A 19,014-nucleotide genomic window follows, 5' to 3' on the forward strand; every position below is an offset into this window, starting at 1 on the left:
CTCCCTACTCAGCAGGGAGTCTGCTTTTTGCTGCCGCTCTGCCCTCACCCCCTGCTCAAGCTCTCTTACTCTCAAGTAAGTAAAATCTTTAAAATAAATAAACAAATAAAGTAAAAAGTGGGGGGGGGTAGAGCAAAGGATAATCTAAAGAATTGTCCATTGCATAATAGCTTATTCCAACTATTATAATTAATATATAATTCTTATTATAAATAGTAGTTAAAAGTTAAAATCTTAAATAGCTTGGGGCACCTGGGTGGCTGAGTCAGTGAAGCGTCCAACTCTTGATCTCAGCTCAGGTCATGATCTCAAGATTGTGAGATCAAACCCCACTATCAGGCTCTAGGCTCCATGCCAAGCATGGAACCTGCTTAAGATTCTCTCTGCCTCTACCCCTCCCTCTCCCACTCATTCTCGCTCCAAAAAAATAAATAAAATAAAATAATATAAAATAAACAAAGTAAAATCTCAAATATCTTTAGTTCCTATGTAACATATGGGTCTTAGTTCTCAGTTTGGAGCTATATGAAAACATCACGGTGCACATATTACATACACACACTGTCAATTATACGGCAATGACACTGCGGGGAGAAGAAAGCAACGGTCTTTTCATAATAATGAGTATTTCTATAGGAAGGAGTGACATTCAAAATATTCAAAATATTTAACAACTTATTTGATTATACAAATTAACATAGAAATCCAAAATTACCACCATCTGCTTGTTTCCTTCTATTTATTATGTTCTCAGACCAGTCCTTCAGAGACTGCCATTCCCAAAAGTGGCCACACAAGGGCGACTCTAATGAGCTGTGCCTGCTGGGAGTTGGCATTCAGAGCTCCAGAGCTGTCCTGTCTGGCCAGGGAGCCTTGTTGGGATGAGCGCCAGCAGGGAGGACCTACAGAGGGCAGGCAGGGCCCCTCACCGAGAAGGTGGCATTCAAGCAAAGATTTAAAGGAAATGGGAACATGAACCATGCAGATCACCTGGGGAATTTTCCAAAGCAGACAGCCTCGCGTGTAAATGCTATGAGAGAAGAGTCTCCTGTTCTAGAAACAGGAGGGAGGCCAGTGTGGCAGGAACCAAGGTGACGTAAGACAGCAGTAAGAGGCCTGAGGGCCATTGCAAGTAGTTTGGCTTTTATTCTAAATGCAAAGGGAAGCTGATAACCGGTTCTGAGCAAAGGAGAGACCTGAGACGACTGTAAAACATCTTTAAATGTCTGCACTATTCGATTTAGAACAGCTTGAAGGGGAATACAGACAGAAGCAGGGAGACCAGTGAGGAGGCTATGGCGGGGACCTAGTGAGGAGGAGGTGGCCCTGTGGCCAAGGGCGGCAAGTCTTTATAAGTTCCATCCCCCACATTCAACAAAGTGCACTGAGATGTGCTTCAAAGTGTGAGATTAGATGTTATCACCACACGAGGAGTAAAGACGAAGACCAGGAGAAATGCAGGAGGGAGCAGGGAGCACCAGGGCCTGAGCAACAACAACAACAGGTCACTGCCAACCTCAACTCAAATGTCTGTCGCTCTCAGGAATGTCTTCATACTTTCACTCAAAAGGCTATACCTCCAGACAATATATAGAAGTGTTTTTGCATGCTCTTCAACTTTTTTATATGGTATCATCCTCGATATATTTTCCCCAGTTGTTCTTTTCCCCATACAACCAATATTTATGAACTTTATCCTCATTAATACCTGTTGCTCTAGGCTCTTCATTGTTCACTGCTACCTGGAATTCCTTTGGGTGAACATGCCACAATTGAGCCATGTTCCTGCAGAGGGACACATAGGTCACTCCCCTTTTTCTGCTATTACGAACGACACCGGTATGAGCATTCTCACATGGGCCTCCTCAGGGAAGACCTCTTGGCAATAGTTCTCAAGTTATGCAGAGTCACCTAGAAGCCTAAATAAAACAGATTTCTGAGCCCCACAGGGTTTTTTTTTTAACATAGACCTAAAATGGGGCCCAAGAATTTAAATTTCTAACAAATTCCCCCACGATGCCATTGCCATTGGTCCCAAGACCACACTGAGAGACACGGCACTGAGGCCCACGCCAGGAGTGCAAATGGTGCTCGGAGACAGGCATGGACACCTTGCCCTTCTCCAGGCATCGCCGACGGCTCTGCAAAGCTGGCGAATCGATTTACCTAAGTACGTGTGTCCCTGCTGCCAACACTTGGTGCTGTCTCGTTTTTTATTTAGTCTGATCTTTAGTTATTTTTTAAATTTATCATGGCATTTATAATTTTATCTACTCAACGCATGTAAATAAAAGCAAGCTAAGACTTTACATCCGAGGACTTTTCTTTATAGCTAATCCCCTCAGGTTCTGTCATCAGCCCAGCTACCGCTTGTTTTTCCTATAAATCCTAGAAAAAGACACATGGTTTGGACGAAATCATTAAGATCCTGTTGAAAGGAAAGTGGAAGCTTGCTCCTTTTCATGGCCAACTGCACTGTGTTTTATTTATTGCCTTTTGTTTGTTTGTTGACTCAATAAGGTGAAGGGAGAGAGGAAAATCTGGCACGTGGGGAGAAGAAGGGAAAGTGTGCTCACCAACATACCTGATCCCTTTTGGAGGGCAATAAAGAAATCATAGGGAGGGAAGGGTTCCTTCCACTCCGTGCCAGGTTAACAAGGAGACAAGAAGCTGGGTACTCACGGATCTGGTTGGTGGATGCACTGTAGAAGGCGTTGACGGTTGTTGGATTTGTGAACCACCTGTAGAAAGAGAAGCAAATACCACCAGGCAATCACCATGATCCATGCGGAAGGGCAGCAAGAATGAACACGACGTGGCAGGACTTATTAGCAAACAACCAGGGAACAATGGGGAAGTGGGGTGTATGGGCAACATCTCACCTCGGTTTAGGGTTATTGCTCTGTGCAGTGAACAATCTCGTCCTGAATTGAACAGGGTTCAATGAGAATATATGATCATATGCCTGGTTATTCACTCCTCCTAATGTAATGGAAAACATCAGCACCGGTGCTTCTGAAATAGCTTTAAGGAGAAATTCTAGAATCTAGAGGGCTCTCCCCAGAGATGGAAAGAGCAACAAGCTGATGTTCGGCAAGACCTGCTCAATGGGTCCATGGGACAGCTAAGTTTCTACAAGGCATCACCTCTGAATTGTCCTTTAGAGGTTTTAGATTGATGACAGCATAGAGACCCACGTAGAGAGACATGACTAAAGCATGACCATGTTGCCCAGAGGGTCTGCGGGCTCCAGGTGCGAGTTCATGGATTTATTTATTTTTTTTTAAGATTTTTAGTTATTTCTTTCAAAGAGAGAGAAAGTGAAAGAAATCACAGAGGGAGAGGGAGAAGCAGACTTGCCACTGACTGAGAGGAGAGCCCGAGGAGGGGCTCGATCCCAGGATCCTGAGATCATGACCTGAGCTGAAGGCAGATGTTCAACTGACTGAGCCACCCAGGTGCCTCTGAGTTCACAGATGTAAGCTCCAGATCTAAGGGCTCATCCTGCCTCTCTCGCTAAGTCGCCTGGGGTTGTGTTGCAATAGCTGCCCACCTTCCTGGGGTGTGGTTTTAGCTATAAAATTTAGGTACTGCATTAAGAGGTCTTGGGAGTATTTTCCGGCTATAAAGAGCCTACATTCCATTTGAAATGCATACATTACTTACAGTAGGGCTTGGCAAGTTTTTTTCTGTCAAGAGTCAAATGGTAAACATTTAGGCATTTTGCAGGCAAAGAGGCAAGAATCCAAGATGTTATATAGGTACCTCTAGCGTAGGAGCAAAGCTTCCGCAAAATGATATTGATGAAATTAAAAATGTAATAACTGAGTACAATTGTTTTTAAAGACAGGCCATTAATGAGAAGAATGGAATTCTTCTGGGGCAGAATAACATTTTTGCTTAATTGGGATTCAAGGTTAGTGCTTCCTATCTTCAATCGACTGCAAATATTTATCTCTCAGAATCACTCTGCACTCACGGGCCATACAAAAACAGGCGTCAGGCAAGATTTAGACCCAAGTTGCAGTGTGCAGACCCCTAATTTCGATGCCAGTGAGTTTCTGCCCTTTAGGATGAAAACCAAGCTATCTGAAGCTAAATTGTTCAAAATAAACTCGTATAAATCCCTTTGTGGAACAACCATTTTAGTAGTTTATATTTAATACGAGAATTACAACAAGCTAATAATTTATGTCAGACTAATATGAAACTGGTAGGAAATCCAAGTGTTGATTCTTGTTGATCCACACATACCTTCTCCGTATAAAGAAGTCTACAAATAGGTCATGGTGTTATTCTTATTAGTGGTAGTAGCAGCGGCAGCAAACCTTCACTGAGCACTCACAATGCCCTAAGCATGCCCTCCCTATTCCTCAGGTTTTCTTCCCCACAGCAACTATAGAAATTACTGGCCTATCTCATAGATGAGGACAGTGAGACTTAACAAGCATTACATAACTGCATAAGGTCCGGTCTGAGTTCAAGCCAGTTTTTTTTTTTTTCTTCAAACCAGTTCTTTTAAACATTGTATTCTGCTGGACACATTCCTGGATATCAAGAAAACGAGTGCCTCCTCTAGTCAAAACTGAAACCTATACTCCCTTCCATAAAATGCATACTTTTTGCCTTCAGGTTTAAGAATAGTATTTCAATAAGCACTGGTGTTTAGCAAACAAACCTACTGACTGGTCTACTTTCTTGAGGAAGTAAGTGAAGGCAAAAGCCCCTTCATTGCCCTAACGTCACCCCCTATAGTAGGTAGAATTAGGGCTCCCCAAAAGATGTTCATGCCCTAATCCCTGGATCCTATGAATAGGATACATTACATCCCAAAAAGGACACTGCAAATATAATTAAGGCTAAATTTCAAAACAGAGAGATTACCCTGGATATCCAGGTGGGCCCAATCTCTCACTAGTCCTTAAAAGCTGAGATAGTTCCTTGGCTGGAATCCAGAGATGCAATGGAGGAAATCAGATTCCAAGAGTCAAAAGGATCCGACATGCTGTCGTTGGCTGAGATGTAGGGGCCATCATGCAAGGACCAGAGAGAAGTCTCGAAAAGGGAACAGCAACTCCCAACTGACAGCCAGCAAGGAAGTAGGGATGGCAGTTCTAGAAGTACCAGGTAGAGGAGGTGCCAACATCTCAATGCGCTCAGAACAGAATTCTTCCCAGAGTCTCCAGCTACGAGCCCAGCCCACTGACACTTCAATTCCAGCCTCATGAAACCTGGATCTAAGAAAGCAGCGAAGCCATCCTGTACTTCTGACCTCCAGAACTGTGACACAATACATTTGTGTTTTGAGTTGCTAATGTTGCATTAGTTTGTTACAGCGGCAACAGAAAATTAACACACTACCCAAAGAACCCAGCATTTCTATGCCTGAAGTTTGAGTCAAAACAGGAGAATCCAGGTGCCTCTGAACTTGGCCTCTAGATGACACTGGTCTGACGCATACTATGCACCAAAGATGATGTGTATTCCTAGAGCTCATCCCTTCTCTTCTCCCCCTCCCAACTCCCCCTTCCCTTTAGCCAACAATCAACTTGCAAAACATGAAGATAAGGGTCCCTGCATGAAAAATGTTTTTAACTGCTGATGGACAAAGGTGGACAAAACAAAGAAATCAAACGATCAGGTGGGGCACGATGGGGCCTCTAAAGCTTCAGCAAGAGTGGCTGAAACATCCTATTTCATACACATGATCTCACCTCTCCTGACTTCCCAGAGCTCTTGCTATCTCTGTGCTGTCTGGAGTCTTGATTATACCCAGAGCTGATATTAAGTTGCTGCACCAGTACATCCTAGCACTTGTAGGCACTAGTATTTCTTCTTACTGCTCAGTGCCCATGCCAAACCAGCCATTAAATATGGCGTCTATCTGCCTCATTATAGCCAAGTTTATTATACATCCAGTTTTACTATTCTCTAATATAAGGCTACCAACCCTGGTTTTAACATGTGTTTATAATTTTTTTCACACTCCTCCCATTAAGAAGAAGTGGAGCCTAAATTCCTCTCCTCTGGATTACGGGCTAGCCTTGGTGACTCGGTTCTACAACATAAAATGCAATGGAAATGACACCACAGGACTTCCCAAACTAGGCAATTTAAAGGCAGTACAACCTCCCCCCTGGTGTACAAACACGCTCCCTTCCGCTTCTCTTTCTCAGGAACTTGCCCTTTGATGCTTCTTGCCCAATCAGCATGCTGTGAAGAAGCCCAGTTCGCGAAGCCACAGGAGGCGCTCCAGCCAACAGCCATCATCAGCCACTAGATGCGAGAGAAGCAGCCCCCACGACACCAGTACCAGCCACTCTCTGACTGCAGCTACATGAAAGACTGGAAGCAACAGCCACCCAGCTGAGCCCAGTGCTGGCCAGAGCCACAGGACGGGAAGAGAGAGAGAAAGAGAGAGGTAACTCTTGTTGTTTTAAGCCTCTAAATCTTAGAGTGGTTTGTTACACAGCAGTAAATAAATGAAACATTGAAAAGCTGGTTGTCCATAGATTACATTGTAGCCACTGGGTTGAATTTTCCCATAAAGATGTTTAATTTGCCCAACAAGACCGTCTTTTAAAGGACTGAAGTGGAATTCATTTAAATGAGGTTCTCCACAGGCCCCACCACCCCCTAGCATTTATACTCGGGGAGGTCACCATTTGCTAACTGACTGAGCCTGGAAAGTGTATGAGTTCATGCAAATTATCTCCCAACAAGATTTTAAGCTCCTTATGGGCTAAGACTATTGTCTAAGTGGCATGCACTGAACAGAAGATCAGTACATCTATTTAAATGACTGTATTGCTATATATACATCTGCTTGAATAAAAAATAGCTTTAAATTCAAGTGCTTCAAATTCTTCTTACCACTACTTTAGGATGTTCTGTGTTTGGGGAAGGATTTGATAGAAAAGGTATGAAGAAGCCTCATATAAATTTCAAAGGGAAACTATATGGGGATGAAAAGATACTGGACAATGGAATACACAAAAGGGGTATAATAATAATAATGAAATACAATTGTCTAAAGACAAAGACATTGGTACCCCAATTTCTATGGACCATCTAAAAGAGATGTACACATCAGGCTAAAGTTTGACATTTTACCCATCAACTCTTAGAGATAGTTGCAGGAATGGCAAAACCACAGAATATTTATTGCCTTATTTCTAATATCCTATAGAGTATATCCTTCTCATTTCATAGATAATGATTTTGCAAACAAAAATTATGGGCAAAACCATAATTCGTATAGACATTTCATGTATTTTTACATATTTTTAAAAGCTATTTATTTTTACTTATTTTAGAAAGAGAGAGAGCAGGGGGTCGGACAGAGGGAGACGGAATCTTGAAGCAGGCTCCCTACTGAGCACTGAGCCCAATGCAGGGCTCAATCCCAGGACCCTGAAATCAATGACCTGAGCCAAAATCAAGAGTCAGCCGCTCAGCAGACTGAGCCACCCAGGCACCCCATATTTTTAACATATGTTTGAAAAGATAGAGAAAGAAGACCCAGACGTGTTTGGTCACAGCCGAATGAGAGTGAGTTAATAGGGAAGTTGACTTAAAGTCATTTCTGTCAATGAGAGGGGACGCTAAGGAGAAAAAATTACTTCTGATTCAAGCCAAGCAGTAGACTAAATCCTCTATTTTTAAGCAATCTGATGAAGTGACAATTCTGAGAACCAACCCCTAAATATGCACCTTCAGGGATGACCACCCAATTAATTCCATTCTTGCTGACATTTCCCACTGTGCTAGAAACTTCTTAATACACATTAGTTCAGCTGAAATGAATTCCACGAGAATGAAAGATAAAGGGTATTTATCTCTTATACCCACAAAGAAGCAAAACGGTATTTCAGGGCTTTGTGGAAATAAAATCATGACGTGCTGTTCAAAGTACACTCGTGTAGTGGAGCTACTCCCAAATCATCCCCACTAGATTAACCCATCAATTTTCAAAACTAAAAGATGTCAATTAAAGCCAATGTGTATCACAAAGCTAAAATTTCCTACGATGCCTGAAAAGGAGCAGCCCAAAAGTTCTTTTAAAAAACTAACTATCCTATCACTTTACTACACAAAGAGGATCTCCAATTTCTTAATGTTGCTTTCCCTGAAATACACGTATAGTCTGAGGAAAGAAGAATTAGTACTATTGAGAGGCGCCTGGGTAGTGCAGTCAGTGAAGCATCTGACTTGGTTTCCACACAGGTCCTGATCTCTGAGTCACGAGACAGAGCCCAGGGTCAGCAGCTTCACTCTGCACAGAGTCTGCCTGAGATTCTCTCTCTCTGCCTCTCCCTCTGCCCCTCCCCCCTGCTTGCACGTGCACTCACTCTCTCTCTAAAATAAATAAAAATTAAAAAAAAAACTATTAGTGCTATCGCACTGATTTTCATTGCTAGATAGATTTTCCAGAAACATTAACCAATTTAATGTCCTTGTGAAAGAGGTATTCCAACAGAGAAGAAAACTACACAAGATCACACAGTTCACCTAAGCCCACAAAGTCAGCCAGCATTTTTCTAAAGCATAAATAAAATATTAGAAATAGTCAAGGCCATTATATTAGAATCTGACAGTCCATCAGTATTTTAGGATGATGTTAAAGAGGACACATTTAGGGATTTTTCAATTAGCAACCTGGGCCTTGCTACACAGCCAAATGAAAAACGCATTTTGAAATTAAAGAATTACTTTGACAGCATCTCTAATATTGAGAAGCCCAAAGCCTGAAAATTCAGAAAAATACTGGTGACAAAAATACCTTGAATTTTCCACAAATTCCAAGAAGAGTCTGAACTGATCTGAAGTAGATCTGAAAAAGAACCAGGATGATTCACAGAGATCTGGGACGACCATACTACATGTAGATGGCTCATCAGGATACCGGAAAACATTTGCTGAACTTGTCAGATTCAAGAAGCTACTTTTATAAGCCTACATCTAAAATGTCTATTGAATAACTGAGGTGAGGAATGAAGCAGGAGAGATGGACGGAGAGATGTTGGGATGACAGGAGAGAACCAAGGACAGTGGAACACAGAGCTTTAATGCAGCTGTCTGTCATTTCCAGAAATGTATGAAAGCCTTCTAGCCTCCTCTGTTCTTTTGATTGGAGTCAGGGAAGGGGAATAGTTCAGCTGTAGGCCCCCTCCTTCAAGTCCAACAATTGTAACTAACTTTGTGGGTATGTGTTGTAGGAAGGCTAGAAGGGCAAAGGGCAGGGATTGATAGATGGCAGCCATGGGGAAGAAGGACAGGCAGTAATCACAGCTTAAACCAAAGGTTGGTACACTTCCTAGAGTTTCTACAGTCTAGAAAAGAGCAGAGTGTTGGAAGGGAGAGTAACAAGAGACCCAGAGAGTATAAAAGGTCTGGAGACCAGAATATCAGCCAAGGTTAAAAAGTGGTCCATAAAAAAAAAAAGTGGGCCATGGGATCCAGGTTTCCAGCTAGAAGGATATTAAAAAGTCAGCAAATACTTTCCATAAAAATCAAGAATAAAACTGGACAAAATCACAACAAACAACCACTTTAGGGCTCTGGGAATTGATCATCAAAGCCAACAACACACTGAAAAATGTTTATTTTGAAAAACTGCTAGAACTTAGGAGTAAATACAACAGAAGTCTGTGGCCTTCTTGCCAGGGGCTGCTCCCACCCTTCCCAGCTTGGCCAGTGAGAACTTAGTTCTATCAGGAGAGGTAAGGTAGCGGCACCTGGGTGGCTCAGTCGGTTAAGTGTCTGCCTTTGGCTCAGTTCATGACCCTGGAGTCCTGCGATTGAACCCCACATCGGGCTCCCTGCTCAGCAGGGAGCTTGCTTCCCCCTCTCCCTCTGTCCCTGCTTGTGTTCTCTCTCCCCATGCCTTCTCTGCCAAAGAAATTAATTAAATCTTAAAAAAATAAAAGATAGGTAGGGGTGGCTGGAAAACCAGCAGCTTCGCTGCCACAGGGGGTGGACTTGATTGGGAGTGGAGGTGAAAACCTTCAGCTTTGTCAGCTAAAAGTGGCAACCTTGGTGGAAAACAAACAAGGAATACCCACAGCTCCACGAGCCTGAAATTACAGTTCCCACTGGGAAGATGGTCAGACAAGCCAGAAATTTAAAAGGGAGATCTTGGAAATGAAAGAGTCACAGAAGGGTGAGATCAGCTCACTCCGTACCCATGGCTGACTGGGACACTAGGCACGTACACAGGGGAGACTCGGAGAGAGCCCAGGGGCAAGCAGACTTTGAGGCTGATGGAGGAAGGTAGTTGCAGCCCATGAACATATAGACAGGCAGAGAGCAGAAGCCCTACGGACTCAAGGTGTCTGAGCACAAGGTCTGCCCCAATCCCTGGCTGAGCGCTAAGCTATGCACAGGGACAACCTCAAGTAAGAGAAGCTAAAAAATAAAAAAAAGTAAGAATTTTAAAAATGAGCAAAGACATCCACGGCTACATACTATGGGGGAGATAGATTCTGCAGTCTAAAGGTTACTTTTTTTTAAGATTCTATTTATTTATTTGACAGAGAGAGAGAGAGAGCACAGGTAGAAACAGTGGCAGGCAGGGGAAGAGGGAAAAGCAGACTCTCCACTAAGCAGGGAGCCCAATGTGGGGCTCGATCCCAGGACCCCGGGACCATGACCTGAGCCACAGGCAGACACGTAATGACTGAGCCACCCAGGCACTCCTAAAAGTTACTTTTTAAAAAGCCCCAGAAAAATAAATCAGAATCCACAGTTGTTACCATATATTATCTAAAATGTCATTTTCAACAACAAAAAAATTATGCTATGCAAAGAGAGAAAAGTGTTAGGAAAAAAAAAGTCAATAAAAACTGACAGAGCAAAGCCAGGTATTAGATTTAGCAAAGATCTGAAAGCAGCCATTATAAATAAGTCCAAAGAATTAAACTATATTCCAAGAATCAATGGTAAATAGAACGAAAATGACTCAACCAAAAGAAAATCATGGGGCACGTGGGTGGCTGAATCAGTTAAGCATCTTCAGGGTTGTGAGTTCAAGCACCATGTTGGGCTCCATGCTGAGTATGGAGCCTCCAGAAAGAGAAGAGAAGAGAAGGGGAGGGCTGAGGAGGGAAGCAAAGGGGAGAAAGAGGAAGAGAAAGAGTGGAAGGAAAGGAAAGGATGAAGGGAAGGAAGGAAGGAATAGAACGAAGAGAGGGGAGAGGAAGGGAAGGGAAGGGAGAGCAGGGGAGGGGAAGAGGGGGGGAGGAAGGAGGGAGGGAGAGAGGAAGGAAGGCAAGGAAAGGCAAGGAAGAAAGGAAGGGAAGGAAAGAAGGAAGCAAGGAAGGAAGAAAGAAAGGCGGGGAGGGAGACAAGAAAGAAAGAAAATCACAACAGAGAAACAGAAACTAAAAAACAATCAAATGGAAAATCTGAAATTGCAAAGTAAAATATCCAAAATGAACAAACAGAAATCTAAACCTCATACGTAACACTCTGTCAAGTATATTGTCAAGTAATCAAATTTTTGAAAAAGTAATCTAAACCTGAGCTGAAGGATTTCTCAACTGTAAGCCTCTTATTCATTTGTTAAGTGGGGGTGGTATTATTTATTAATAGTACCCACACCTAACAGAAATGAAGAGAGGATACAATTAGTTAGAACAGGTAAAGTACTTCCTAGCACACTGTGAACATAATTGTTAGCTGCTATCAGTTATCTTCATCATACATATTTTGCTAGGGAAGGACATCATGACTGTCCCCATTCCAGAAAGTTCCTCCGGAAGATGTCTTACCTAGGGAGACAGTCCCTACAGGCAGCTGGGAAGAAAGAGGGTAAATCCTAACTTATACTGGAGAAAAATAATACAGCCAGCCATTCTCTGACACTTATTACTTTGATAAAAATCTCCTAGTTACTTCATAATTATATAATTACTTCTACATTTGTAACTATACTGTATTTTTTAAGCATTTGTTCTTTTTTTTTTCCAATTTATTTATTTTCAGAAAAACAGTATTCATTATTTTTTCACCACACCCAGTGCTCCATGCAAGCTGTGCCCTCTATAATACCCACCACCTGGTACCCCAACCTCCCACCCCCCCGCCACTTCAAACCCCTCAGATTGTTTTTCAGAGTCCATAGTCTCTCATGGTTCATCTCCCCTTCCAATTTACCCAAAAGCACATAAGATCTTCGCAAGTTTCTACTTGAGCGTGAAATTCTAGGCAAACTTGTTTTCTATATACATATATTCATACCTACATCTAGAAACGACTTAAACATCTGTATCCTAATAAGCCCTCTTACATCGTTTTGGTATTAGGAGTGGGGCAACCATCATCAGAACGGAGAAGTGATTCATATCATATCAGAAATAAGAGTTATCAAAAGCTAACAAGCTTTGGCCGAACCAAGGTAACCTGCCAGCCGGCTACTTTGACCAGGGGGGATTACCCAGGTTGACCTGAGGAGACTTCACTTCCCACCAGCATACTTATTTCTTTCCCTTTCGGGTTTTTATGGTTTTTTGTTTGTTTGTTTGTTTGTTTTGGTTTGGCTTGGCTTGGTTTGGTTTTTTTTTTTGTTGTTGTTGTTTATTTGTTTTGTTTTTTAAAGATTTTACTTATTTATTTGACAGACAGAGATCACAAGTAGGCAGAGAAGCCGGCAGAGAGAGAGGAGGAAGCAGGCTCCCTGCTGAGCAGAGAGCCCGATGCAGGGCTGGATCCCAGGATGCTGGGATCATGACCCGAGCCGAAGACAGAGGCTTTAACCCACCGAGCCACCCAGGTGCCCCTTGGTTTGTTCTTTTTGTTTTGTTTTTTTGTTTGTTTGTTTTTACTCACTCTGTTTTTGGAACCGCTTTTCGCAGCCAGAAGAAATCAGACTGTGCTAAGTACTTGCGGGTTTGCAGGACATTGCCAAAGTAGTCGGATTCTGAAAACTTGATCTGAATAAAACAAACCACAACCATCATTGTTCTAAGTGCAGATAAAAGAAACAAAGTCTGAACAAAGTCTTCAGCACACAAACGAGCAACCAACAGAGAAGCTACACTCCTCCGAACACCTCTCAGCCATCACCAGTTAACCCAGTATCCACAGAGCCATGGAATTTAATCGCCGTGATTTTCTTTTACAAGAAAAAGTCCCCAAATCAATATGATTATTTCTGGATCATGGTAAATAAACAAGAGATGCTGCAGTAATTTATGATGCATTTCATTTGCTTTATAATTGAAAAATCTACTTTAACCTTTATAGGACATAGCCTCTTAGGTTTGAAATTTCTTGGCTCACACAAGTCCCTGATCTTTTCTGAAATGTGTTCTTTATTTATTTGTCACATAGGTTCTTCTAATAACATTCAGTTTAGTCAGCTGAAACCTCATTTAGCTTATAGATTATGATTTAGTCAAATGTTAAGATCCAATTTACTATAATCAGCATTTGCTCATGAAGGGAAACAATGCAAGTGGTTCGGAGATTTATTTCTCCCGCTAAGCACAATGGAATCAATGGAATCATTTCATTATTAACAGAATTTGTCTCTTACCACTCAAAAAATTCTCTGGTCTCTAAAAATTAATGAAACTACAGAGGCAAATCATAGATTACAGCTTGCATAGAAAAACAGAAACCTGATGCATCACAACAATTTGTGTATTAAAATAGGGAGACAGACATAAATGACTCCTGAGTTCCTTTTCCTTTTTTGGAAGGAGAATGGTAAACAGTTGGAATTCTCTAGGCATTCTATCTACAAAACAAGCAGTACTTAACCTAAATATTGCAAATAATATCTGCATAACAGTAAAAGCAATGGGATGTAGTGATGGCTAATTATTTGGTTTGAATATATAGTACTGGGGCACCTGGGTGGCTCAGTCAATTAAGCATCTACCTTGGGCTCAGGTCATGATCTCAGGGTCCTGGGATCGAGCCCCACATCAGGGATCTCTGCTCAGCACAGAGTCTGCTTCCCCGTCTCACTCTCCCTCTGTGCTATATCTCTCTCAAATAAATAAATAAAAATCTCTAAAAATATATACTACTGTGGCAAATAAAACAAGAAAAATACATGTTTGAATAAGCAAATAACCAAGAGTAACCAAAATCTTACTAGTTGTAAGTTTTTAATAAATTTAAACCATACTCTTCTAAAAGGAAAAATTAAAATATAGCAAATGCATGTATGTGAAATCCACAGGCATTACATTATAAATATGAATACATGCATAGCAACTTGATGGCTATAGATTTGACCGTCATCTATATGCTGCCAACATCTGGCTCACGTTCATCTCTTCCCTAACATACGAAGGATACTCATTATATCTGTGGAGTAGCTTTTGTTAATGATTCATCTTGCTCTTTCCAGAGGTCAGGCCAAAATGTAAAGGAAGGAGCAAAAAACTAAAGGCACAGGGAGAAAGGCAAGAATGCAAGTATCAGTTCCTGGCATCTTTGGTGTTCTACCTGACCAACCAGCTATAAAGATAGGACTTTAAGTTATCCCTCCTTCAAGCCTCTTAGCGGGGTGGCTGATAAATAAATTGAGGTATAGTTCCATAGTGGAAAATAATACAGCAGTTTAAAGAATGGTATATATGCATGAATATGAGATAATCTCAAAAGCAATGCTGAGTGAATAAGGCAAACTGTATGTATGAGAGAATTTAAAGTTTTAAATAATGTAAAATGATACTGTATGTTGTTTATGAATACATACCCATATAGCAAAAGCATAAAGAAATACATGGAAATAATAAACACTGAATTCCAGATAACGTTTATATTTAGGGAAGGAGGTAGGCAGGAAGAAAGGACATTATTAGATCAAGGCGGATTACAAAAAGACTATCCGATGTATCTTGCTCATTTCAAATGTCTATGTGCATTATAAAGCTAATACAACAATGTTTAATATTTGTTAGAGGTGTTCCAAATAGGACTTTACAAACTCTTCCAATGTTTGAGATGCTTCAAAATAAAATCCTATAATTGATTGTATTTAAAAATAGAAGTTTATAACAGATGAATGGATCAAGAAGATGTGGTATATATACACAATGGAATACTATGCAGCCATCAAAAGAAACGAAATCTTGCCATTTGCGACAACATGGATGGAACTAGAGCGTATCATGCTTAGCGAAATAAGTCAAGCGGAGAAAGACAACTATCATATGATCTCCCTGATATGAGGGAGTGGTGATGCAACATGGGGGCTTAAGTGGGTAGGAGAAGAATCCATGAAACAAGATGGGATAGGGAGGGAGACAAACCATAAGTGACTCTTAATCTCACGAAACAAACTGTGGGTTGCTGGGGGGAGGGGGGTTGGGAGAAGGGGGGTAGGGTTATGGACATTGGGGAGGGTATGTGCTTTTGGGTAAATTGGAAGGGGAGATGAACCATGAGAGACTATGGACTCTGAAAAACAATCTGAGGGGTTTGAAGTGGCGGGGGGGTGGGAGGTTGGGGTACCAGGTGGTGGGTATTATAGAGGGCACAGCTTGCATGGAGCACTGGATGTGGTGAAAAAATAATGAATACTGTTTTTCTGAAAATAAATAAATTGGAAAAAATAAAAATAGAAGTTTATAGTCAACCTCAGAAGAAAGAGAGTAAGCAAGCAGCCTTAACCAACATCCTAATGCATTCCTGGGTCATATAGTTAAAAGATGTGTCCACTGTTCAACCCTTAGCATTTTTTTTTTAGCTTTTGTTCCCAAGACAGCTCTGACAGATCCTTCAGAATATGAGTGCAACTGATGAAAAATTCAGATTCACTCTTGGGTTCACAACACTTTCCGGGAAATTCTCTCAAAGGAATTACATTCATAAATATTTACTTTTCTTTTTGGTAATATTAGTGGGGTCAGTTGTTACTTTTGGAAGAGTTTGCTAATTGTGATACTTTCCTGTTCAATTTGAAAAAAAAAAACCAGAAACCTTGATATGCAGGTTGTTCTATAGGTATTAAATGGAATACCATCCAAAAATTTCCTTAAAAAGAAGAGTACCGAGTAAAAATATACTTTAAAATAAATAAGGTCCTACCATTGCCTTTAAAATAATCATGGGGAGCAAAACTCAGAGGCAAGTAATTACAATTAGCCAATGGCGTATCTATGTTTAGAAGGGCAATTTTAAGGTTGTTTTAATTATTAAACAGAATATATGCTATTTCTCAGCCTAATTTAATTGATCTATTCCATTTATTTAGTGGAAATCATAGGTAATAGGGGACAAAATTTTACTTCTTCCTGTGATACCGGTTGTTTGTGGGTAGGGAAGGACCAGCCCCTGTTATTCCCAAATAATAGATGGGGAAAAGAGCTGAGGAGATTATGGAACTTGGCAAAGCCATACAGTTCAAATCATGAGTTTCCTAACTGCAGTGTTCCTTTCATTGATCCTTATAAGGAAAACCGTGATTAGACAAAAACAGTATAGGGAGGGTGGCTCAATGGGTTAGAGCCTCTGTCTTCAACTTGGATCGTGATCCCAGGGTCCTGGGATCGAGCCCTGAATCGGGCTCTCTGCTCAGCAGGGAGCCTGTTCCCCCCCCTCCCTCAACCTCTGCCTGCCTCTCTGCCTACTTGTGATCTCTGTCAAATAAATAAATAAAATATTTTTTAAAAACAGTACAAGGAAGGAGGAGGCAAAGGTAAGAATCAAGGGTGGGAGAAGAAGCAGTGACTAAATAAGTGATGGAAGTTTACTTAACATCATATAGCTGTTAAAATCATGCTAATTTGTCTAGGGAAGTCAAGACCAAAACGACGGGTTAATGGTAAAGGTCAATAGAAAAAATTATATATGTGTCAATTTCAGCAATATAAAAACAGAAAGGCAAGATAACCATGGTGAAATATAAGTATGTATTATTATGTTCTAGTACCAATATTATGGGTGTTTTTCATGCCTTTTCTCTATTTCTCAAATTTTCCACCATGTGATAATACTTTGATAAGTGTAAATATTTCAACAGGCCCTTGAACAAAAGGAGAAACAACTATGAAACCCAGCTACCACTGGGAAAATTCCACTTGTGGAGACAGCAACAAGAACAAATGCACATGAATATTTGAAAACCACCTGTAATCTTCAAAAAAAAATGCTTAAACCCTGCAACAGACCATAATTGGCTTGAAAGCCTCTTGTCCTACCCATTACTGGTGAAAATGTAGGTCAAGTTGATAATGACTTTCAATCACTTACATCTCCTGACTTATCAACTGGGTGATCTCTGGGAAACTCATTGGAGCTCTTGTTGTCATATCCTAGGAATAGTTGTCCAGATCCTAAAATTCAGGGGAATCTGAATTTCTCCTCCTGGAAATCCTATCCAGGATATGAAGTACCAAGTGTCACAGACTAAAGGTATAAAGGGATAAAGCTTTTACGACCTCTCAAAGGTGAGGAACGTGTAGTAAGGGCAGAACAAGAAAATGCTTGTAGCTTCTCAGTAGAATAAGTACATGTTGATAAGATACTATGTGAGCCAATAGGAGAAAGAGATTCTAGAATACTTTTTAAGTTAAAACCATTTAAAGATACTCAAGAGATATATCTGAGTGTCCATAAGAAGGATTTTGTTAGGCACTCACAGAATTTTCTAAAAACTTAATGGAATTCAGATTTTGTACTTATGTTTTCCCTAATTTATAGCAATGTAATATTCAGAATTGCTGCATTTAGACAGCTTTGTCCTTAAGTACTCTATGTGTATACATACATACATACCTACACAGAGACGATATCCAAACTGTTTAACAACTTACATAGATGCTACACTGTGGATGACGCAGTTCCCACAAGCAGCCACCTAAGGGTAACTCTAAGGAGTGCCAGCTAGCACACTACCAAGGAACCAGGTACCCTGTAACCACCACTGGGGGACAGGGGACGACTTGGTCTGCTCTTGGGCAGGGAACAAACAAGATGGAGGCCAGCATGTGGGAGTTACAGGAGACTGGCTGGAAGGCTGGTAAGCACCAGGGCACTCCCCTCCAGTGCCCACTCTTGGCTCTTCTGGGCCATGGCCAGAGATGACTTGGTCAAACTTAGGACCATGTTTGATTTTGTTTCTTTACTTATTGGACAGAATTACTTCAATATTTTAGCAACCTGTTTCTCTGGAGCATGGCACCTAAATCTCACCTCACTCTTGGACAGTGGCAGTAGCAGTCTCTGTCACTGGTACATAAGCGCACGCGCGCGCACACACACACATGCACACACACACACACATTCTACTGGCTACAGCAGACCAGGACCCACCCCAGAGAATATTATGCAGGTTCACACATCTGTATATCTCTATACGCATACTGATATGCTTATGTATGTGTGTGATTATCACACACCAGAAACATTGACCTTCTCTAAAGAAGTACCCAGATCCAATGCTCCTAAGTAAATAGAGGCCAGCTGGAACTCTGACTTTAGCCCTTAGTCCAGTTCTCCACTGGCTTTCACAAGAATGAGTGAAATACCCAGCAGGGCCAGTTACTTACCTACTATCTTTCTCAGCTATATGCCTAGCCTGTTACTCTGTTCTAGAACGATGGGGCAGGGAATCTGAAAACTTTATTTCCCGAGTGCCAGTTGGCTTCCTGCCAACAGCAGGCACTGGGTGAAGTCAGCAGGTGGCAGGAAGGGAAAGAATGCTGTGTCTGTCATCTTTCATTCTCTCTCCTCTTTCTTCTGACAATGATTCTGGAACAATCTTCAGCCCCTCTTCCTATGAAATCTCCTCTCTTTGAAATAGCTAGGGTGGTTCTGGTTTTCCTGACTAATACAGCAACTTTCCCCAACTGTCCTCAACTTGCTCTTGAGTCCATTTTCATGAAGGACCAGTGAAGGAACCCTTTGTAAGGCTAATTTGAAAATGGACTGATGCCTACATATTTAAAGCTAACCAGTAGGTTTTCCCTGCATGCTACCAGGGGTTCGCACAAAGGGTATCTCCTCTCTTCTTGCTCTTTTCAAAGACTAAAGTTAAGATTGTTGTTCAGAAAT

The 19,014-nt window shown here is 41.3% G+C and overlaps 1 protein-coding gene across 2 annotated transcripts in view; it reads right to left on the reverse strand.

Moving 5' to 3' along the window:
* Nucleotides 1-19,014, reverse strand: part of PHEX (phosphate regulating endopeptidase homolog X-linked) — a 205,416-nt gene that overhangs the window by 51,063 nt on the left and 135,339 nt on the right. For both annotated transcript variants that reach the window (XM_044234827.1, XM_044234828.1), the window contains exons 14-15: nucleotides 12,829-12,932; nucleotides 2,683-2,741 (exon numbers count right to left, since the gene is read on the reverse strand). In XM_044234827.1, coding sequence (XP_044090762.1) covers nucleotides 2,683-2,741; nucleotides 12,829-12,932 — 163 coding nt within the window. The remainder of the gene's footprint in view (nucleotides 1-2,682; nucleotides 2,742-12,828; nucleotides 12,933-19,014) is intronic.

The sequence above is a fragment of the Neovison vison genome, chromosome X (assembly GCF_020171115.1).
Source record: "Neovison vison isolate M4711 chromosome X, ASM_NN_V1, whole genome shotgun sequence".
Taxonomy (NCBI): Eukaryota; Metazoa; Chordata; class Mammalia; order Carnivora; family Mustelidae; genus Neogale; species Neogale vison.